Source organism: Haliotis asinina, chromosome 3 (assembly GCF_037392515.1).
Source record: "Haliotis asinina isolate JCU_RB_2024 chromosome 3, JCU_Hal_asi_v2, whole genome shotgun sequence".
In the NCBI taxonomy this organism is placed as follows: Eukaryota; Metazoa; Mollusca; class Gastropoda; order Lepetellida; family Haliotidae; genus Haliotis; species Haliotis asinina.
Genome location: NC_090282.1, coordinates 6035942 through 6061038, shown reverse-complemented (window position 1 = coordinate 6061038; position 25097 = coordinate 6035942). Strand labels below are relative to the sequence as shown.

Here is a 25097-nt window from a genome sequence, read left to right as displayed (position 1 = left end):
CGGCTTGTCTGATTGGCTACTGTGAGAATGCGGAACCAGCAAAGGGAGGTAAAAACTTTTCGGGCCGAGCCGTACATGCATCTGGGCTATAGTGGAGATTCATCTGAACATATACCTTGGAGATATCAAGGATGCAAGGATGTATACCAGAATCATATATGTTGTAACATGGACTGTGAATTTGAAGAAAATACATTCTTCCTATGTCCCCATTTCTGATGGCTTCATATTTCTGTGCACATATTTCATTTAATGCACCTTCATGACCATCCTTGATTTACATACCAAAACTGTAAAAATACATATAATTTTATTCAGTTCAGCAAACAATTCAGTAAGTACAACATTATACACATCAAATGTGTGTTCTTTGTTGGTACAACAAACTGACAGCAATGAGAACGAGAGTATAGGTCAGTAATTTACGCTATCCTACATGTCTTTCAGCATTCAGTCAGAAAGACAAATGATATGAAACTATTACCAACTCATGTATCACCGAAAGAATTTCATTCTTGACATTTAGAAAGACAATGTCTTCACTGTTTGGTTCCTGTCCATATTCTACAATTATACAAAATATTCAGTGCAGACCAGCTGCCAACAAATCTATTACCAGGAGAAAGTGGTCCGTTTCCCAGGGGACCTTCCATTTGTTTGCTGACAGCCCCAAATCCAGTGTTCTTGTCTTTCATGATGACTCCAGGAATAGCCATTAGTTCAGATGGTGGAAGGATGGGCACTACTATGACATATAAGACTTTGACTTGCAGTGAGAAGCCTATTCATTCACAGCACAACATTTTCACCACAACCACCATGTCAAGTAAACAATTATTATATTTGGAAACTGATTCTTCAAAAAATCATACTAAATAAATTAGAGAGATGTTTCTGTAAATTTGCCATCTGTTGTATAAACCTGGACATATTCTGACTAAAAGTTGAATGTACTCAAGCTGCAGATCGTCACAATATGGCTGAAACAATGATGATGTGACAGTAAACTCAGGCTGCAGAGGTACTGTACAACAGAACATAAGTGAACAAGTCCACTGTTCACATACCATACACCATCTTTGTACTCACATGAAAAGATATGAGCATCCTTTAAAAGACTTAAGTTGACAATGCTCTTCTACCAATAGGAATAATGCCATCAAAAGTCTGCCACCTAAGCAACTCATCGGCAGATGAAAATGTCACCACTGTCAGACAGTTGAAAACAAGTTAGCACATGAATAGGTATTATTTAATGCTACTTTATAACATGTTATATTTGGTTTTAAACTTTCTTAGTTAAAAACAGATCCAAGTAGTTTTCTTATTCAGTCTATGTAAACTTATCCTCAGTACTTTTCGTTACACTCCACTACTGAGTCTAACAAAACCTTAAGGGAGGACACATCAGGTAACCTTTAAGATTGACCAATCAGAACTCAGCTTACCAAATCGCGAAAGTGCTCATTCGTACATACCTTTTGAACTTTTTATCTCGAAAAGGTTCGTATCCAAACATTTCCGAATGCTATACAGCATACGCTGAAAATAGTGTTTTGGCAATATTCAAGGATGTTATCTTGCGGAAATATTAGCTAATGGTAACCATGTCAACAGAAACCCAAAAGCGTATATACTGCAGGTCAAGTAACTGTGTTATATGCGGATTTTTGTTTGTGGAGAGATCTCTGTCAGTGACCTCAATATTTTGAAAGTCCCTCCGATCCCTAAATAATAGCCGTTGTCTGATTGGTTAAATCTATTTGAGCGTCTCGCGTTTGATTGGAAGGTCATTGGTTGCTCAAAGGTTACCTGACGTGACCTCTTACTAGGTTTTGTTAGACTCAGTGGTGGAGTGTAACGAAATACACTGAGACTAAGTTTACTTCGACTGTTTTCTTATTTGGGTCTCATCAAACTTTAGAGCTCGTACACTGGAGTTTTGCCAGCATGCTAAGTGGGCAAACTAACCGCACAACTGCACAGCCACCAAAGATTCCACAGAATGGAAGTGTGACAAAGGTGTTAAACATTTCCTAGGTGATAACCACAAGCACAGATATGGTGCTGACTAATGCAGAAAACTAATCAGGGAAAATGTGGTATCCATCCAAGATTCTGGAACAGGATGACAGTGTGTGTCCTTGTTCCACCTGCTGAAAGTATACTCTGAGACACTCTGTAGTGGGACATTCTGTAGTGGGACCCTAACATATTCAGTCACTGTCTCATCAAATAGTTGCTTGCAGCATGCAGGCTAGCTATGCCTGTAAGTTACTAGCCCACAAAATAATTCACTAGCCCGAAATATGAATGTAGACACAGTTTCAAGAATACGCTGCTAATATGTTAAGCATTTTATCAGGCTAAATCTTGCATGATATTTAACAGTGTCTAAACTTAACAAGTTGGAGAGAATGATATACGTACAAAATGCCCCTATGAAGTTTCACTAGCCTGTAGAGTCAGTGACTGGATATTTACTGGCCTGATTGGACTTTTACTTGCCATGCGCTAGCAGCCCAGTGGTTATTTCGCACAATGACTGTATGCAACCTTTTGGATTGATGTACCAAACTAGATCTACAAATATAACAGCTTAAAGGTTGGGTTTAAAGATACACTACATATGAACAGTTTGTCACTGACGGATCACTATGTACAGTATATATTATGAGTAACGTTATGTAAGTACACCTGTCTTTTCAATGACCCTGAGAAAGGTAATACTGACACATAGAGGGTATTGTCAGTACTTAATAATGTATACAAACACCAACCTGTTTATGAGGATTTGGCATACAAGGACACACCATGCACAGACCCAGAATCCCCATATTTACATAGTACTAACAAACATTGACAGTAACATCTTAATCACAGCCAGCAACACTTAATATACACAGAAATGCCATTTAATCTTGTTTAGGTAAATATGTCAAAAACATTAATAAATATAGTTCCCATCTCATTTTGTGGACTTAAAACTGTAAAAGTTGATATATTGTGGCATGCTTTATGATATTGCACTCTGTATCATGAAGCAATACATGTCATAAAACTGAAGCTTGAATGCATGTGTTGAACAATCATTAACATATTAAATATATCATGTGATGTACTTGAAAACATAAATAAAAATGACACTACTTGCACTGTAACAATCATACTAACATGTTGAAACACACTTGTATGAGGAAACAAAAAATGGAAACATTTGTTTTACAGCCAATACATTGATGCTACTCAAGCTAAGCACAAGAGCTGTCCATTGTTCCCATGATTTCAGTAAATCAAGCTTCGCTTGTGGATACAGAAAGCTGCCCTCCACACAGTGGGTGATCTCTAACTTATTTTGAGTATGGTATGGACCGGATCACAGTTAATGGCTTACATCACTCGGTCAGTATTAATGCACAGGTCTTTGTATCAATGCCGTTTTCATTAGTATCACTCAGTCCAGCTTATCACAGAAATACTAAACCATAAAATCAGGAATAAGCACAACAGCGACAAAGTTATATAAAACTTTCAATGTTGGAAAAATTCATCTGCTGAGGCTTAAATATAATAAGGTTGCAACTATTCAGGTAGTCCTGCATAATTCCAACAAGAGTTTCTCCTGTGTGCATACATGTTACTCCCACCATTGTTGTCAGGTGCAGGTCACATGATACTTCACATCTTCTACCCTTGGGCAGTGCTTGATGACTTTCTCTATGTCTGTGTTATACCAGTATATGTGACTACAGTACACATACATACAACATTTTTTAACAATTCAACGGGGCAGAGATTTTAGACATGCAAACAAGACGTCACATATTCCCTATGACATCCTACCCCACTATACTGATCTAGTTTCATCCAGGGCCCCGTTTCACAAAACTCTCGTAAGCCTAAGGTCTCATAACTTTTCTCGTAGCATTTCTACCTGGCATACTGTAACATAGGAGGTGCAAAGGCTACGGGAAAAGTTACGAAACCTTAGGCTTACGAGAGTTTTATGAAACGGGGCCCAGAAATATTCAATGACTTTGGAGTAACTTACAGTCATGAAAACACTGCTCCCTTGTAACAAACTGTGAACTGTGTCAATATTTTAATGATAGTTTGTTAAACATTTCTCTTATTTTTCGGACACAAATTCTGACACACCTTAGAGAGTTAGTATGATGTTTTTATTATGATAAGCATTTCATTGAGTATTTTATGTTTTTTAGGTTTCAAGTTAGACTGCAATTCATTGGTCCGCTTTTGAGACAAACAGACAACAATTTAAGTAAATTTCTCTTTGTAATGCAGTAGTCTTCAACAACAATGAACTTAATAAATAAGTTTCAACATTATTGTAAAACAGTTCCCTAAGCAGACATCCTGTCACTAAAATTGTAAAACAGTTGTATAGGTCTATTTGGGTTCAGTTCAAACCAATAAAGTGCACCATCATTTAGCTTACTAGAGTTCGAAGATAATACATCTCAATACAGTCACAACATAACAGTTCATCCCTCAACATAACAATCATTATCAGAGTAGTGAAGAATAGCACATTCTAGAATGTACTGTAGTCATCTGTAGCGGATTGTCAAAAGAATAAGTCACAGGCAAAACACTTTGCATAATACTTTTACTTGTGGAAAATAATCCCCAAACACTTGGTGTGTTTCAGTCCAAGATGCACTCTTATCTTAACAGAGTCAAATGCAAAAACTAAGGATTCATCAGGCAAGTGTGTTCCAAGCATACACCATTTCATTGTTGTCATTTATCTAACCATTTGCAGCGATATCAAGAATCTTGGTAAAAACTGAAGTTCCGTGATTGGGATATAATGTCCTGCACCAACCAAATCAGCAAACTTCACAACCCACTCCACCACCTCTCCCAGTAACTGAATTTCTATTCCCTATCTCCATGGGGATCCATGGCTGACGGCTGTACCTAACAGTTGCAAAAACCAAGAGCTCCCGTCAAGATAAAGATATAAAAGAGAATTCATACAAGGGTCTAAAGGTCACCAAATTGTGACAAAACAATTACGTGACACCTCCATCCTTATGTTGCTTGGAACAAGCATGTGTGCTGAGGTATATGAAATGGTTGTCCAGTTTATCATTATGTGATTTCAAGGTCAGAACTTTCAATGTTTATTTCCTGCAAAGACTACATCAAGGCTGTTTAGTACACCTATGTCAAGTGCCACTACAGTCTGAAACAGGACACCTGCCTAACAGCACTGATATCCTAAATGCAGAAACACCTGAACTCCTGTGGTTTGTGGAAAGAACAAAGTCAGACTAAAATTATGTAAAATTGTTTAAGAGACAACACTAATGAAATCATTCACAGTTTCAGCCCTATAGTTTCATAGATGGCAAAACACTGTAAAATTAGTAAAAACTTCAATACATGAAATCCAAATGATGGAGCTGGTTCAAAAACAAACCTGGCGAAAAAGCCTATGATATGTTATTGATACGGAAGACATCAAACAGAATCAGCCATGACAGTTGCATGACTGTCAGTCTGGCAGTCTTAAACCTAGAAAAGTCACATGCGTACTGTTCTATACTCACTATTTTCAACCACCCATGTCCTGTCCAAAACAGGTATGTTTTCATGAGCATACTCAACATGAATACATTTGGGAACACCTTGAAAACCGTGCTTGTATGTAAGTTCTTGTACATTACTTTAGGTTACATGTATATCGAAATCGAAAAGAATTTTCCACCCAACACTTGCTGACATCAGGTAAAAGCACCACATGCTCTTGTACTATAACATAACAACTGATTAATGAATATCAAATTCAAAACATAATTCTCAAACAAGCAGTTGGAGTGTCAACCCTCCTTATTGTTTGAATTCTACTTCTCAGTAGATAAATAACTGCATTGTTCAGGCCAGTTCGCCGACTGTTGCCCTCTTCAGCAAGGCTCTCACAACAAATTGTGGTAGTATTTACATCTAAATACTGCCTTTCAGAATGTTGCCCACTATTACAAAACACACTGCACATTTGAGAAGTTGCCTCCCCTACTTTAAGCCATCGGGTCACCTATCGGTAAAACAAGAGTTGTTCCCACTACAAGAAGTCACAGGTTTGCATATTTGTAAAACTAGAGTTGTTCCCCCTTCAGAGCTGTTGCTAAGGAGTCACAGGTTCAGTGGTACATAAAACAAAGAACTGTCCTCCTCACATGAAGATGAGATGTTATAAGACTCGTAGATATTCTGTGATGAAGGATGAACACACCACGTTCCCTGAAAGCTATCAACTCAGCACAGACAGGAACTGTGTAGGCTTACATATGAGACATATGTGTTGGCACAGCAGGGACCAGAAACAGCAATTTCTACTTAATGGCCTCTACATCTACAGGTGGACTGTTCATGGAGGTGTGAAGTATGGTGGTAGTTTGTGGAGAGTTGGACGAAAGTCTCTCTGTCACTACTGGAGATGTATTGATGTTCTTCTTGAGAAGAGGGGACTTTTCATCACAGTCATCATCACAAACAGCTGGAAGGGATCCATTTTGAAAAGGTGGGTCCACTGTTAGCTCCACTGCAAAAATGGGGAAGATATATGTACATATACAAATTAAATTAAATATGAAAAGAATCTTTCACACACTTTTATCAAACATATGCTATACATATACTACACAACGAAGTTAACAAACACCTCATTCTTTTATATAGTCATTAGTCAGTCTGTCAAATTACTGCTTCTGTTCAGAAGCATATGCTACATAAGTAACATAACATCAAATGATTCAGCATCTGGCAAAATGATACTCAAATGGGATCAGTAATGTGTTGTATTTCGGACTACAATTTCTCAGTGTAGTACAGATGCTAGTACGTTAGTTGGGTTGAATCCTAGCCAGGATTCAAGCGCGCACTCTCAGTGTCAAGCAAAAATCACCAGCACACGTCAACAATTTTTCTCTCAGTCAGTACTTTTGATAGTGTAAACCCTAATGTAACTATACATTACCAGGAGCCATTGTTACGAGTGTGTATTTTCTGTAAATTTTGTGTTCTTAATTCAGTAATAATTATTATTGGGTCACAGTATTTAGTGTTTTGAATATTAAATATGATGGGTCACATTTCGTTTTAATAGCTGGTCAACACTTTTAGCATTCTGGTTTTCCGAAATTTATCTGCTCCCAGTTTTCAATGTGTCTACTTCCGGGAGACTTATTCGAGGGCATTCTACAGTGTTGACGATGTTCGTTTGTGCCCAAACTTTCGGGAAATGACTTAGTAAATATATATGAAGGCTGGTTGCCGTGTTGAGGGGACACTCACACTCATTCATATTTGCTGGCGTTACATCACTGCCAACTGCCAACGCTTGATCATCGAAACCCCTCAACGCCTGACCTACATTATCTGCTGTCGCACCGATCACTGTGTTGACATTCAAGACTTTGGTGAGTTTCCTATATTGTATTTTGTGACCCACTGACTTAGATTTTGTCTCTCTTGAATTGTATTTGTAATCAGCATTGTTATATTGACTTGTGACTTTGTATACCTTGCTCTCATTGCATAAGAACAGAATTTTGAACGTTTATGACTTGTCTTTGTTCTGTTTTGTTGGTTCACAAGGGGATTTCTTACATTGTTGTCGCGGTAAATTCTTAACCGTAACACCATGCCAATGTACATTTGTTAGAGGGGTGCACCAAGAATGTGATCTAGACTACGAAGTGTCTGACTTTCACTTTTGTGGAAGCCTCAGTGTCTGAGTGTGTTAGATCACTGACTGTCTGCTGGCAATTAGGTGCTTGTCACTAAGAGTGTGGGTTCGAATATTGCATGTTACACCACTTTGTAAATAGCATTGTGTATTCCCACCAGATCAATGCAAGAATATTAAAACACAGACATTTTCCATACACTCGTGACAGGTGACCTCTACGTCTGATATCATACTGTAATTGACAAAAGAGATATCCACATCTCACTAATCCCTGCAACTCAGAGCAAGGACACTCAGAGGTTTCAGTAACTGTTATATGAGACTCACATATCTGACCAACCAGGGCAAAAGAACTAAGAGACTCCCAGATCTTACAAGTCAATATCACACTGATCTCACCACCTGGCCCAGGAATCATGTAAGGGTATATGCTGGACTCCTGCAGTAGCTACAAGGATAGAATGACTGATACCTTTATCTCTCCACCTCGTGCCAAGCTTCTGAGGTAGAAGCGTCAGCAACACCACAAATCCTAGAATCGCACAGGATCCTGGCACCACAGACTGGACCAAGCGGTAGAAGGGTAGACAAAGTGGACAGCAATCCCTGCCAACAAGGAAAATTCTTGTGCAGTCACATGTTTAATACCTACGAGGAACAATTCTTGTGCAGTCACATGTTTAATACCAACGAGGAAGAATTCTTGTGCAGTCACATGTTTAATACCAATGAGGAACAATTCTTGTGCAGTCACATGTTTAATACCAATGAGGAACAATTCTTGTGCAGTCACATGTTTAATACCAACGAGGAACAATTCTTGTGCAGTCACATGTTTAATACCAACGAGGAAGAATTCTTGTGCAGTCACATGTTTAATACCAATGAGGAACAATTCTTGTGCAGTCACATGTTTTATACCAACGAGGAACAATTCTTGTGCAGTCAAATGTTTAATACCAACGAGGAACAATTCTTGTGCAGTCACATGTTCAATAAATCATAACACAAGTTGCACAGTGGGAGCTCCTTGACAGAAGGAAAGTCAATGATTTTGTCTGCCAATGTCCCAGGATTCCATGTGAGAAGAGGGACCAGATAAGCACTGCCAAAAATTGTTATTAGTTTGACCTAATTTGTTCTTGTATAACCTCTTAGAAGAGTGTCTTCTGAGCACCTTAATGAACTACTCAATTTGTCAATATTGCTTAGCTCTTAATTCTGAAAATCACAGTCTCTGCTATTAGCAGAAGTTATATTTGTGAAGCATCCTGCATGCCCACCAAATCTCACACTGTCAAACAAATTGACAGTCAACCGTTTGGAGCAAAAGAAAATGTTCTCAACATATTTATAATATTTCAACATTTCCTTACATTTTAGATCAGATAAGAGTAAATATTTGGAGCCTAATTCTAAGATCTGCTTAATTGGTGGTAGGATGAAAGTCACACAAAACACCTATGTTTCAAATGAAAACAGTGAATTTGTGCTTATTACTGAAAACTATGATTTTCACGAATCCCTTGTTGACACGTATATTGACCTACCAGCTACACTGTGTACTGTGTACTCCTGCTTCATGTACAGGACCGAGGCACATTTAGATGCAACATAAAACAAAACTTTGCAGATTCTGAGATCTTTCGGTATGCACTTACCAAAACAAATCATCAAAAATGCCAATTCAACAAGTTGAAAAAAACACGCTGAAAAAAACGCCCACGAAATAAGAGTTCAAACAATTCACTAAATTTCCCCCTGCGCTGGGGGAAAGGTTTCAACAGCTGCTCTGCACCCATAACGCATGCACAGCGAATAGGTTCGTGGTGCTTGGAACAGTATGCCTGCCCGGAGTATGAAGTCGTGAGCAGTAGTCTAATTTTGGTTGTGTACACGAACAAGTAAATAATCTACTCGTTACATGAAAAAAAACTTCTTGATTGCGGTAATCAACCTCTGTCACAGAAAAACTCAATGTCTGGTTTCTGGACACCTATATGTCTGCCTGCCTGCCTGCTAAAGACAATATGCAATACACAGCCTCAATCATTTACCGCATGCAATTTGAACATAACACCTATCAGGCTATATGCCATTAACAAAATAAATTGATTTATGACTCGTGTACCCATATATTATATGTCATGAATAAGTGATGATTGTGTTTTAATTATGTTTGACTTTTTGGTTGCATGTGACCTTTAAATAATATGAGCAAAGACTTCAAAGCTTGCAGCGAACTATGTTAGTCAATAACCTCTTTCTGCCAACATCATGAATCCAAATTATTTGGAGTTCATAATTTTGTTGCATAGTATCTTTGTGATTTTCTTGTGAGAGAAAGTTACATAGTAGTGTCAGACGTACATATCACCAGTGGTTACTTTCTGTTCTTGAGCACATGTCACATAACTTGATGTGGCAGCCATTTAGGATTCACATGTCTGGAGTATACTTGTCATTTTCTACATTATACATTTTCTGCAATCATTTCCTCTGAATCTATCAGTTGTAGATGTTTCCACATTTGGAAATTATCTTACTGTCTGTAACCATTTTTCTAGAGGTTATGCTGATTTTAATTCTGAGACTTTTGTTCATAAATAATTCAGTTTCCTGTAGCAGGTGTAATGGATTCTGCAGCTAGATTCTATTTATGCTTCTTTAAAAACATGCATCTGCTATGGTTTTTGATAAACAAGAGTCATCAGAAGATGACATATCCCCCCGGCCCCCAAATGTTTGAAAGGACAAATCATCTCACAGTTACTCACTGTTCTTTTAGACTAAGTTTGAATTGTTTCAATGGAATTCATTAAAACTATAAATGCCATCTATCTGTAATCAGCAAAGTCACAATTTCAAGATCTGTCTCATATATCTGCCAAGATCTGTTGAAAGATATGAAATGGTTTTCGAGTTGTGCTCTGGGAATGAAGCCCATCCCTCCATTTAGAGACCAAGTCAGAAACATTTCCACTGAAACCCCCCAAAAAGAATACATCACAAACACCTTTAAAAATCAAAAGGCACCACTTTGGGGACTGCCAAACATATCTAGAAAGTTTTACTGACAGATATTAAGAAGTTTTTGAGTTCTGCTCTTGAGACTAAGTCTGAAACATTTCCATGGAAACCGAGAAAATAATAAATCACAAAAACCTGTAAATACCAAAAGGCACCACTACAGGTTCTGATTGATATATCTACCAAGTTTTGCATAAAAATATTGAATGTTTTTTAGTTCTGCGATACATCACAAGATCCTGTACATAGCAAAGGCACGGACGGATGTGACATCGACATTTCCCCAGCATTACATGCCGGGGGGATAAAAACAAACTGACATGAACCATCAAAATGAGTTGACATCATATTTCTCAGCTGATGGTAAAACAGTGTCTCGTTTGATGTTCACATTCTATTCAAGACTGTCCCTGTAAATTAATTCCAAAAAGAAAACAGGCCTCTGATACTGACATAAATTTCAATTCTCGTGACAATGGCTATTTCATCCTTTAGGCCTCCATCCTCCATCTTCTTTGTCAGGTTGCAATGAAATGAAACATGGACATAAAATCGCATCTTGTATTTTCCCTTTTAATAGAAAATACTGAACAGTTACATGAAGTTGCAAGCATAGGTTTGTGAATGTGCATGGGCACTTTTAATTGTGTTTGCATGTGCATCCTAGGTTTGTGCCTTCCTTTAAACATATATCTGCCGTATGCATGTGTGTGTGAGTGTGTAGAAAGACCATGGATATATCACTAAGATACATTTAAGCAAGATATGTTTGTACTTGTCTTACCTCACATATAAATGTTGTTTTCTAATTGACTAAGTGCTCTCCTATTATATTCAATGTACACCACTTACACATAGTGAGGTACATTTCAGTGTACCCCACTGCCAGTGGCAACTCATTCAGTACTTCATAGTAGCACTTCTCTATTTCGTAAAACATTGAATCACACATGAGTCATGGAAATTACCAACGTTTTTTAAATGCAAATTGATGGAAGGGAAATAACCCAAAAATCTGTTCTTCTTGAGTCATCTGCATAATCTAGCAAAGGCCACAGAAAGATTTCCCTTGCATTCCAATAGATAAATTTTGACAAATATAGTCCTTAAGAATATTAAGAAGAGGAATTACACCACAGCAACTTTACTAAGACAATACCTATGGGAAAAACAGCAAGATGCAAGTTTCAAATCATTTGATTCACACAGGTTGGCTGAAGTGTACAATCCAATACACATGTTTTTAAACAGTTCAGAATGAACACTGAGGTGTTTGGAAAGATAAATACATTGTTCAAAATCTCATCTTGTATAGTGTGTTTGTGTAAGAGTGCATGCAGTGTTGATGCATACTTTTGTGAGTGCCTGAACTGGAACATTTGTGCATTTGATAAAAATATATATATCTCCGAGAGCAACTGGTGATGAAGCCATGAGTTTGTTTCCTGTATAGTCAAATGTAACACTGGATGATCCAACATGTTCAAGCATTGCCTAGCGTCCACTCCACCACTGTGGCCTTCAGCGTTATCTAGCAGCTGCAGTGATGGACAATAGATCTACACATTTGGGATATGATGCATCTTGCATCAACCAAGTCAGAGAACCTGACCACCCGACCCTGTTAGTCCCATCCCTCTACCGTCATCTCCATTGGTGGTAGTAGTAGTAGTGGTAGTAGTAGTAGTAGTAGCAGCAGTAGCAGTAGTAGTAGTAGTAGTAGTAGCAGCAGCAGTAGCAGTAGTAGTAGTAGTAGTAGTAGTAGTAGTAGTAGTAGTAGTAGTAGTAGTAGTAGTAGTAGTAGTAGTAGTAGTAGTAGTAGTAGTAGTAGAAGCAGCATAGTCTGTAGTAGTAGTAGCATCCCCACATTCTTTAATTCGCAATATCTTTACATATGAAATAATATCAAACAACAGACTTGAAACTTGATTTCTGAGATCACTTTCACGACACAGATGTAATCTAAATAAAATCAGTACATCACTCTTAGTGGCGGACACATCATGGAAAATACATGTAACAACACACACATGCATGTTGGCATGGCACTGAGTGACCTGAATCTGTGACCTGACACAGGTAATACTTGAAGCAGTCCAGTAAATACTCTTTTATCATGGATGAGACATGACAAGCATCTTAATCTAGTATTCTGGCTGCATGCCCAGTGTTTCCTATCACAACATTATCAACAATCCGTGGTTTGTCAAAACATATCACACAACTGCCAAGCCATATCTCCATAAACATAGATAAGTACCAACTTTGATGCTCTTAGTTCATCTGTACCAATAGACTGATAACAGAGGGGCTGGAGCTAGGCCCACTGCAAAACATAGGACTCTAACAGAGGGGCTGGAGCTAGGCCCACTGCAAAACATAGGACTCTAACAGAGGGGCTGGAGCTAGGCCCACTGCAAAACATAGGACTCTAACAGAGGGGCTGGAGCTAGGCCCACTGCAAAACATAGGACTCTAACAGAGGGGCTGGAGCTAGGCCCACTGCAAAACATAGGACTCTAACAGAGGGGCTGGAGCTAGGCCCACTGCAAAACATAGGACTCTAACAGAGGGGCTGGAGCTAGGCCCACTGCAAAACATAGGACTCTAACAGAGGGGCTGGAGCTAGGCCCACTGCAAAACATAGGACTCTAACAGAGGGGCTGGAGCTAGGCTCACTGCAAAACATAAGACTCTAACAGAGGGGCTGGAGCTAGGCTCACTGCAAAACATAGGACTCTAACAGAGGGGCTGGAGCTAGGCCCACTGCAAAACATAGGACTCTAACAGAGGGGCTGGAGCTAGGCTCACTGCAAAACATAGGACTCTAACAGAGGGGCTGGACTTAGGCCCACTGCAAAACATAGGACTCTAACAGAGGGGCTGGAGCTAGGCCCACTGCAAAACATAGGACTCTAACAGAGGGGCTGGAGCTAGGCCCACTGCAAAACATAGGACTCTAACAGAGGGGCTGGAGCTAGGCCCACTGCAAAACATAGGACTCTAACAGAGGGGCTGGAGCTAGGCCCACTGCAAAACATAGGACTCTAACAGAGGGGCTGGAGCTAGGCCCACTGCAAAACATAGGACTCTACATGCTATTACATTATTATTGCTGTTGCCCTTCTATAAAGACTCTTTTTTCCAACTCACTCCTTGTGTTGAAAAATCATCATTCCTATCAAATATATCACTACAGACCTTCCATAACAAAGTTCTTGTGTAACCCACCTCACCTCACCCCAGTCCCTACTCTACCATAACCAAATCACTCTACCCCATCGTATCCAAATCACTACTACACCTCACCCAAATCACTACCTACATACCTCACGCCAGTCACTACTCCACCTCCCCAAAGTCATCTGCCCACCTCATCCAAGTCACTAACTCACCTCACCAAGTCACTACCCAACCTCACCCAAGTCACTAGCCCACCTCATCCAAATCACTACACTACCTCATCTAAGTCAATACCCCACCACACCCAAGTCACTATACTACCTCACCCAAGTCACTACCTCACTTTAACCCAGTCACTACCATACCTCACCCAAGTCACTATCTCACCTCAACCCAGTCACTACCCTACCTTAACGCAATCACTCCCTAATCTAAAGCCCTCTACCTTGCCCATCCCACCCAAAGGGGAAAACAAGCAACATAAGTTTTCCTTTGATTTGAATCCAGTACCTTTCATATAGTAAGTATAAATAAAGCAAGAGATAGGATAAAGCAGAACCAATGCAGAAGACAGATATTCATAGTTAAAGATATGACATGAGATGGGAGACCAAGGGTATTGGACATGAAAGCAGTGACGCTACTACATATTAAGGCGCATGTATACAGCAAGCAGTCCCATGGCACACAGAATTGTTCCATATGTTACATACAGATATACTTACACGGTTAGCATACATGGTGCATGGAAACTACGGAAGGCAAAGGAAACCTCATCATTATGTTTGTTGTTGGCATAGTATTCAGTCTACATGATGACTGTAAATATCTAGGTTTGGGCCAGACAATACAGTGATGACCTTTCATACGCAGTGATCCATACCATTACAGTCAACAATAGCTATCAAACAATGTAACTGAGTCTGTCAATCCCACCCAGTCCCACTCACAGAGAACATTTATAAATGAATCTGAATGGAATGTTCACTGTAGTCAAAATGTTGGAAAATGAAAATCCAGCTGTGATGAAGAAACATATATTGTATACATCTTCTATAATCTATGACCACTACTATTGTTTCTGTAGGAGTATACGGTTTGTCAGTCACATTGGACTTTGGTGCTGTGCTGTGCCATCCTCATTACCAGTGGCATGTACAGCAACAGTGTCAATAGTAAATTACTACAGAAGGAATCGGGAAGATAAGTGTGAAAACACCCACTGACAGACAGAAAGAAACTTGTGACACTAGTTCATATGAACATTTTTGTGGTGAGCTGATGTCTGTTGGGATTACCTTACAGCGCAAAGCACAACTGGATTATTACCAGTTATACACATGTATAGTCATAAGTATAATACTTACACACAAGGATGCAACAGTTGTATAATCTCCACAGCAATCCCATTGGACAGCTTGTCAGTAAAACTCATAGCACCATACACAAATGCTCCACTCTCCTGCAAACATGTCATCATCACAGCCATCAATTTAAAATACTCATTCTTCTGTCTCTCCGATACTGTCCGAAAAAAGAATGTCAATGTATATTTGGCCAATATTTAACTATTTCCATATTTTCCACTAAGAGTGTCAAGAAATCTTACAGTGTTGTCACCAATGAGGTCAGAAGTCATTGCAAGGGAGGTAATCAGCATGGTGGAGCCTCCAACTCCCATGAGCACAGCCACTCCAAACACCTGCATGGCAGTGGTGCTGGATAGAAAGTGGATCCACACACACGACCCCACAGCAAACACAATCCCAATGATGTAGGTCACCTGCGCAGAAAGGAATGCAGTCACTGCATGACATTACCACAGTCTCTACATGACAATACCATAGTCTCTACATGACATTACCATAGTCTCTACATGACATTACCACAGTCTCTACATGACATTACTATAGCCTCTGCATGACATTACCACAGTCTCTACATGACATTACTATAGCCTCTGCATGACATTACCATAGTTTCTGCATAACACTACATCACATCTATGTAGTTTTGTCATAACTAGTTTTCAGTGAAAGTATTTCCTTAAGGTCAAATATAAAACTTTTCAAATTCATTTCCACTTCATATTTTCTTTGGGTAAACCAATCAAGGCTAAGGTATTAATCATGCTACAGTGTCAAAACTCACCTTTCTCCCAACTAGTTTGTTGACTGGCTTCATAATTAGCGAAGTGAAAAACCCGCTCACATAGACAACCAGAGGTACGATGGCAATATTGGTCTGAAATAAGGCACATATCGCAATCATTTCCATTGTTGTGTCAACATAGCAGAATGATGTGTACATAAACATTCCTCTATCACTGTATCATAGTTTTCAGAACAACAAACCATCTTCAGCCCTTAATACACCTGTGAAAAGTTCACCTACTACCTGGTACCCATGTATACAACAAGGGCAAGGGCCTCATCTAGGGCAAGTGTATCCATAAGAAACACCCGTGACAGGTTCACCTACTACCTGGTATCTATGTGTACAACTAATATACCTCATATAAAGACAATGTCTCCATCAGAAACACCCGTGACAGGTTCACCTACTACCTGGTATCTATGTGTACAACTAACATACCTCATATAAAGACAATGTCTCCATCAGAAACACCCGTGACAGGTTCACCTACTACCTGGTATCTATGTGTACAACTAATATACCTCATATAAAGACAATGTCTCCATCAGAAACACCCGTGACAGGTTCACCTACTACCTGGTATCTATGTGTACAACTAATATACCTCATATAAAGACAATGTCTCCATCAGAAACACCCGTGACAGGTTCACCTACTACCTGGTATCTATGTGTACAACTAATATACCTCATATAAAGACAATGTCTCCATCAGAAACACCCGTGACAGGTTCACCTACTACCTGGTATCTATGTGTACAACTAACATACCTCATATAAAGACAATGTCTCCATCAGAAACACCCGTGACAGGTTCACCTACTACATGGTATCTATGTGTACAACTAACATACCTCATATAAAGACAATGTCTCCATCAGAAACACCCGTGACAGGTTCACCTACTACATGGTATCTATGTGTACAACTAACATACCTCATATAAAGACAATGTCTCCATCAGAAACACCCGTGACAGGTTCACCTACTACATGGTATCTATGTGTACAACTAACATACCTCATATAAAGACAATGTCTCCATCAGAAACACCCGTGACAGGTTCACCTGCTACCTGGTATCTATGTGTACAACTAACATACCTCATATAAAGACAATGTCTCCATCAGAAACACCCGTGACAGGTTCACCTACTACATGGTATCTATGTGTACAACTAACATACCTCATATAAAGACAATGTCTCCATCAGAAACACCCGTGACAGGTTCACCTACTACATGGTATCTATGTGTACAACTAACATACCTCATATAAAGACAATGTCTCCATCAGAAACACCCGTGACAGGTTCACCTACTACATGGTATCTATGTGTACAACTAACATACCTCATATAAAGACAATGTCTCCATCAGAAACACCCGTGACAGGTTCACCTACTACATGGTATCTATGTGTACAACTAACATACCTCATATAAAGACAATGTCTCCATCAGAAACACCCGTGACAGGTTCACCTACTACATGGTATCTATGTGTACAACTAACATACCTCATATAAAGACAATGTCTCCATCAGAAACACCCGTGACAGGTTCACCTACTACCTGGTATCTATGTGTACAACTAATATACCTCATATAAAGACAATGTCTCCATCAGAAACACCCGTGACAGGTTCACCTACTACATGGTATCTATGTGTACAACTAACATACCTCATATAAAGACAATGTCTCCATCAGAAACACCCGTGACAGGTTCACCTACTACCTGGTATCTATGTGTACAACTAATATACCTCATATAAAGACAATGTCTCCATCAGAAACACCCGTGACAGGTTCACCTACTACATGGTATCTATGTGTACAACTAACATACCTCATATAAAGACAATGTCTCCATCAGAAACACCCGTGACAGGTTCACCTACTACCTGGTATCTATGTGTACAACTAATATACCTCATATAAAGACAATGTCTCCATCAGAAACACCCGTGACAGGTTCACCTACTACATGGTATCTATGTGTACAACTAACATACCTCATATAAAGACAATGTCTCCATCAGAAACACCCGTGACAGGTTCACCTACTACCTGGTATCTATGTGTACAACTAATATACCTCATATAAAGACAATGTCTCCATCAGAAACACCCGTGACAGGTTCACCTACTACCTGGTATCTATGTGTACAACTAATATACCTCATATAAAGACAATGTCTCCATCAGAAACACCCGTGACAGGTTCACCTACTACCTGGTATCTATGTGTACAACTAACATACCTCATATAAAGACAATGTCTCCATCAGAAACACCCGTGACAGGTTCACCTACTACATGGTATCTATGTGTACAACTAACATACCTCATATAAAGACAATGTCTCCATCAGAAACACCCGTGACAGGTTCACCTACTACCTGGTATCTATGTGTACAACTAACATACCTCATATAAAGACAATGTCTCCATCAGAAACACCCGTGACAGGTTCACCTGCTACCTGGTATCTATGTGTACAACTAACATACCTCATATAAAGACAATGTCTCCATCAGAAACACCCGTGACAGGTTCACCTACTACATGGTATCTATGTGTACAACTAATATACCTCATATAAAGACAATGTCTCCATCAGAAACACCCGTGACAGGTTCACCTACTACATGGTATCTATGTGTACAACTAACATACCTCATATAAAGACAATGTCTCCATCAGAAACACCCGTGACAGGTTCACCTACTACATGGTATCTATGTGTACAACTAACATACCTCATATAAAGACAATGTCTCCATCAGAAACACCCGTGACAGGTTCACCTACTACCTGGTATCTATGTGTACAACTAATATACCTCATATAAAGACAATGTCTCCATCAGAAACACCCGTGACAGGTTCACCTACTACATGGTATCTATGTGTACAACTAACATACCTCATATAAAGACAATGTCTCCATCAGAAACACCCGTGACAGGTTCACCTACTACATGGTATCTATGTGTACAACTAATATACCTCATATAAAGACAATGTCTCCATCAGAAACACCCGTGACAGGTTCACCTACTACCTGGTATCTATGTGTACAACTAACATACCTCATATAAAGACAATGTCTCCATCAGAAACACCCGTGACAGGTTCACCTACTACATGGTATCTATGTGTACAACTAACATACCTCATATAAAGACAATGTCTCCATCAGAAACACCTGTGACATGTTCACCTGCTACCTGGTATCTATGTACAGTCGAACCCCATATACTCGGACCCCACATATCCGGAAACCCCGCCTTCCAGACGATTTTTATGTGAAACGAAACTTACGTTGATTAATTGTGCTTCCGGACCGGGACGACGAATTTTCAAACCATTCCTATACGTTTCCACTGACAAATGATCCAGTTATCCGGACGGGGAGATATGTGCAACATGCATGTGTATGTGTCACATCTCTATCGTTTACTGCACAACTAGGTGATTTCACTTTTAAGCTATCGGAAGGCATTTGATGTGAATTGATTAATTAGCCATCAAGACACTAGTGACGTGTGTCACTCGAGTTGTTCATTAGGATTCGGCGCGTGTGAGAACATCTCATCAGTAACGAAAACACATGTTAAGTAGGATTAAGGTAAACTACACTGTAATTATATTGTAGATAACACTTATAAATCAACCCCTACTATCTGTCGCAATCTGTCGCGTCCGGAAGTCTAATTTCTGCAGACAGCATAAGTTCGACACAATGTCATATGTTTTAGGGCATTTAAAATTAAAGAAAAAGAATATGCATTTGGCAAAATGGAGACTTTTTGTCATCGATTTCATCTAACTTCCCACCTGAAGCTCCACGTGCTACATGATTACATACAAGACGACCTGACAAATGGTTACCTTCGATCCGCCTTCCATGTACTATTAGTACACTTGTGGGTTATGATGATTCACTGTTATAACTATTAACTGTAATATTACTTATTGATCTGCATACATGACATTTTTTTGCTTTCATTTAATTTTCACATTTTGCTTTCTTGATCCAGTTAACCAGACGTCTTGCTATCCAGACGATTTTAGAGTGAAACCAAAACGTCCGAATGAACGGGGTTCTACTGTATACTACTAACATACCTATATAAAGACAATGTCTCCGTCAGAAACACCTGTGACATGTTCACCTACTACCTGGTACCCGACATATACAACTAACATACCTTATCTAACTCAAGTGTCTCCACCAGGTACATAGGTAGATACACCTGTGACAGGTTCACATATAACCTTGTACACATGTATAATACTCCAACCTGAAAAAAGAAACACATCAGTTCATGAGTTTAAATATACTCAAACCTTAATCATTTCTGATAGGTAATCAAGAAATGTGTTCTAGAAGATGTATCCATTGGGCATGACATAAACCTATCATGATGGGTTGACATGACATAAGTCTGTCATGATGGGCTGACATGACATAAACCTATCATGATGGGTTGACATGACATAAGTCTGTCATGATGGGCTGACATGACATAAACCTATCATGATGGGCTGACATGACATAAACCTATCATGATGGGCTGATGTAGAGAATACTACACAAGGTCTCATTACATACAAATTATATGAAACAAGTGTCCTTCCTGTGGTATCTGATACAACAGTACATCAGTGAATCCAGTATAATGAAGGTATTGCACTCCTAGCTCAACCATATTATCACCAACGCTTTCACATTCTCGTAATGCGTCCTTCAACACCTATGCCTTTTGAAAGACACAACCTTATGGATCAGACTCAAAGACTTTAGTTACAAGATGCTATCATTCCTCCACAACACAGGCTGTTGTCAATAATAAGACTAGAGTGCAACAAGAATATTACCAAGTCAAGCTTTAAACACTGACATAATGTCATGTAACGTCTGTTTCTTAATTTGACACATAAATCTACAGTTTACACCCACCTGAAAAAACTGGGGTTCTTTCAACCAGTCTGTGGTGCTCATTCTGTTACATTTCGCTGACCTCTGCAGAGATCCAGAGGTAGTTTTTTCGAGGGCATCTCGACCATGGGAGAACTCCGGGTCCAAGATCTCTGTACGTTTCTCTTTGGTTCCAATGTGGAAAATAAAGCTGAACACCAGTCCGGTACCAACCACAATAAATACTAGATCCTGAAAACAGGCATAACCTTTGTATGCTTCTGAGTTGGCATCACAAAAGCATCTCAACCATTATAATTCTTCTTTGAAAGGAAGATGAATAACCAATACCATAGTCACTGTTTCATATATCCAATACCATAGTGACTGTTTCATATATCCAATACCACAGTCACTGTTTCATATATCCAATACCACAGTCACTGTTTCATATATCCAATGCCATAGTGACTGTTTCATATATCCAATACCATAGTGACTGTTTCACATACCTGATACCATGCTTACTGATTCATATACCTGATACCATAGTGACTGTTTCACATACCCAATACCATAGTGACTGTTTCACATACCCAATACCATAGTGACTGTTTCACATACCCAATACCATAGTGACTGTTTCACATACCCTATACCATGGTGACTGTTTCACATACCCAATACCATGGTGACTGTTTCACATACCCAATACCATAGTGACTGTTTCACATACCCAATACCATAGTGACTGTTTCACATACCCAATACCATAGTGACTGTTTCACATACCCTATACCATGGTGACTGTTTCACATACCCAATACCATGGTGACTGTTTTACAGAGCAGATCAACAGAAAAAGAACATTGATTTTTATCTATTGCTGAAATATAGGCTGGGAGAGTTCCTTGTAAATTACATTAAAATGAGACAGCTGTATCAGTACAAATACATTTGCCAGTTTACTACTTGAAATACCTCATTTTGGTTCAACATACAACAGCTGGTCACAATTATTAATGTTTTTGAATCCACTTCAAACTGAAATCTTTTATTGACTGGCCAGTCACTACTGGTCTGGAAAGTGTTTGGACGGGAGCCAAATGACAAGACTAGGCAAACACTTGTATCATATTTTGCTGCCCCAACCACATTCTTTTGTAAAATCTCAAAATAATGTGCTTGCCATAAACCTATTACCATGATATCCAATGGCAGTTCACCCAGAAGCATTTCACTGTAGCCACCACTGTTACCCATGCCTGTAGGTTCACATTAATGGTAAATGTCTGAGATCTATACTCCTATAGATATTTTTCTCTCATGTCAAACTGCATTAATGGCCTATAAATGGGAAACTGTTCAACAGTGCATGAAAGCCAGCTCACTCGCATACCCGGAATTTTGATGCATCCTTATCTGATAATTTGGTTGTGTCTGAATTGGAGCCGAGAGCCAGTAGCAGCCAGGCAATACCGAACACAGCCAGGTTGGACAAGACAGTGAAGGCGTATCTGGAAACATGGAGATGGGCACACACATAACACAGGTTCAGTTCTTCATTAACATTGGACAGAGATGGGCACACACACACCACAGGTTCAGTTCTTCATTAACATTGGACAGAGATGGGCACACACACACCACAGGTTCAGTTCTTCATAAACATTGGACAGAGATGGGCACACACACATCACAGGTTCAGTTCTTCTTAATATTGGACAGAGATGGGCACACACACACCACAGGTTCAGTTCTTCATAAACATTGGCCAGAGATGTGCACACACACCACAGGTTAATTCTTCATAAACATTGGACAGAGATGTGCACACACACACCACAGGTTCAGTTCTTCATAAACATTGGACAGAGATGTGCACACACACAACACAGGTTCAGTTCTTCATAAACATTGGACAGAGATGGGCACACACACACCACTGGTTCAGTTCTTCATTAACACTGGACAGAGACAGACACACCCACACCACAGGTTCAGTTCTTCATAAACATTGGACAGAGATGTGCACACACACCACAGGTTCAGTTCTTCATAAACATTGGACAGAGATGGGCACACACACATCACAGGTTCAGTTCTTCATAAACACTGGACAGAGATGTGCACACACACACCACAGGTTCAGTTCTTCATAAACATTGGATGGAGATGGGCACAAACACACCACAGGTTCAGTTCTTCATAAACATTGGACAGAGATGTGCACACACACACCACAGGTTCAGTTCTTCATAAACATTGGACAGAGATGTGCACACACACACCACAGGTTCAGTTCTTCATAAACATTGGACAGAGATGTGCACACACACCACAGGTTAATTCTTCATAAACATTGGACAGAGATGGGCAGAAACACACCACAGGTTAATTCTTCATAAACATTGGACAGAGATGGGCACAAACACACCACAGGTTCAATTCTTCATAAACATTGGACAGAGATGGGCACACACACACCACAGGTTAATTCTTCATAAACATTGGACAGAGATGGGCACAAACACACCACAGGTTCAGTTCTTCATAAACATTGGACAGAGATGGGCACAAACACACCACAGGTTCAGTTCTTCATAAACACTGGACAGAGATGGGCACACACACACCACAGGTTCAGTTCTTCATAAACATTGGACAGAGATGGGCACAAACACACCACAGGTTCAGTTCTTTATTAACACTGGACAGAGATGGGCACACACACACCACAGGTTCAGTTCTTCATAAACATTGGACAGAGATGTGCACACACACCACAGGTTCAGTTCTTCATAAACATTGGACAGAGATGTGCACACACACACCACAGGTTCAGTTCTTCATTAACATTGGACAGAGATGGGCACACACACACCACAGGTTCAGTTCTTCATTAACACTGGACAGAGATGGGCACACACACACCACAAGTTCAATTCTTCATAAACATTGGACAGAGATGTGCACACACACACCACAGGTTCAGTTCTTCATTAACACTGGACAGAGATGGGCACACACACCACAGGTTCAGTTCTTCATTAACATTGGACAGAGATGGGCACACACACACCACAGGTTCAGTTCTTCATTAACACTGGACAGAGATGGGCACAAACACACCACAGGTTCAGTTCTTCATAAACATTGGACAGAGATGGGCACACACACACACCACAGGTTCAGTTCTTCATTAACATTGGACAGAGATGGGCACACACACACCACAGGTTCAGTTCTTCATTAACACTGGACAGAGACAGACACACCCACACCACAGGTAATAAGCATTTGCTTACAGACACACGAAAATCTTAACTTAGCTTTTGTCTAGTTTGAGATCTTTTTCTTTCTTTTTAAGGTTATTTCCCCGCTCATGCACTGGAAACACTTACCGTAACCCATTCAATCCCACTCTTTCACTTTCGTTTGGTGTCAGATCAGGGATGAGTGAGAGATGAGAGATTTGTGTCGATGCCCATCCGAATTGGAAGATGACCACAAAGGGGACAAAATACACAAACTGGGCCCAGTCCGGAGCATGATTACAGGTGATGCAACCAATAAACAGGAAGGGGAAACTACAAGCCACACACAAAGTACCTGCAGGGAAACAGACAGCCAGTAAGACAGCTACCTTCCAAGAGAGATAATGCATCTTCCAGACATCATTTTCATGAAATTACGGGTAAATAAAATCTCAAAATATCAAGCAAACACATTTATCATAGTCAACAATGTCAGCATAGATGCATAAAACAACAGGAAGGCTGTTAACTTTAATACATTTGAAATTAAACAGCATAGGACTAAGACAGCTTAGAATATAGACATTATTAAGTACCTAATGTAGAGCTACATCATAGTCTAATTAACTCCATGGTTAATGTTGTTATAGGGGTATTTCCCAGTTTAGTGGATTTGTCAAGAGTTCACGTGAAACTAACATGATCCAAAACTGCACTTATTTCAATGTAAGCTTCACTCGGCTTTGACTTTAAAAAGTGTCTACATCAGATGTGCCAGTAAGGTTTGTTCTAATAATATTAAGTCAATTCTCCAAGGTTAGTAT

The 25097-nt window shown here is 39.6% G+C and overlaps 1 protein-coding gene across 2 annotated transcripts in view; it reads right to left on the bottom strand.

Annotated features, from left to right (window-relative positions):
* Positions 1-293: 293 nt before the first annotated feature.
* LOC137277365 (major facilitator superfamily domain-containing protein 12-like) overlaps positions 294-25097 on the bottom strand; it is a 34172-nt gene continuing 9368 nt past the window's right edge. Inside the window, exons 3-12 of one of the 2 annotated variants that reach the window (XM_067809065.1) lie at positions 24421-24628; positions 22416-22533; positions 21059-21268; positions 20307-20399; positions 16085-16177; positions 15543-15716; positions 15301-15395; positions 14659-14685; positions 8193-8326; positions 294-6571 (exon numbers count right to left, since the gene is read on the bottom strand). In XM_067809065.1, coding sequence (XP_067665166.1) covers positions 6363-6571; positions 8193-8326; positions 14659-14685; positions 15301-15395; positions 15543-15716; positions 16085-16177; positions 20307-20399; positions 21059-21268; positions 22416-22533; positions 24421-24628 — 1361 coding nt within the window. In that variant the 3' untranslated portion in view covers positions 294-6362. The remainder of the gene's footprint in view (positions 6572-8192; positions 8327-14658; positions 14686-15300; positions 15396-15542; positions 15717-16084; positions 16178-20306; positions 20400-21058; positions 21269-22415; positions 22534-24420; positions 24629-25097) is intronic. The other variant, XM_067809066.1, reaches the window with a different exon arrangement.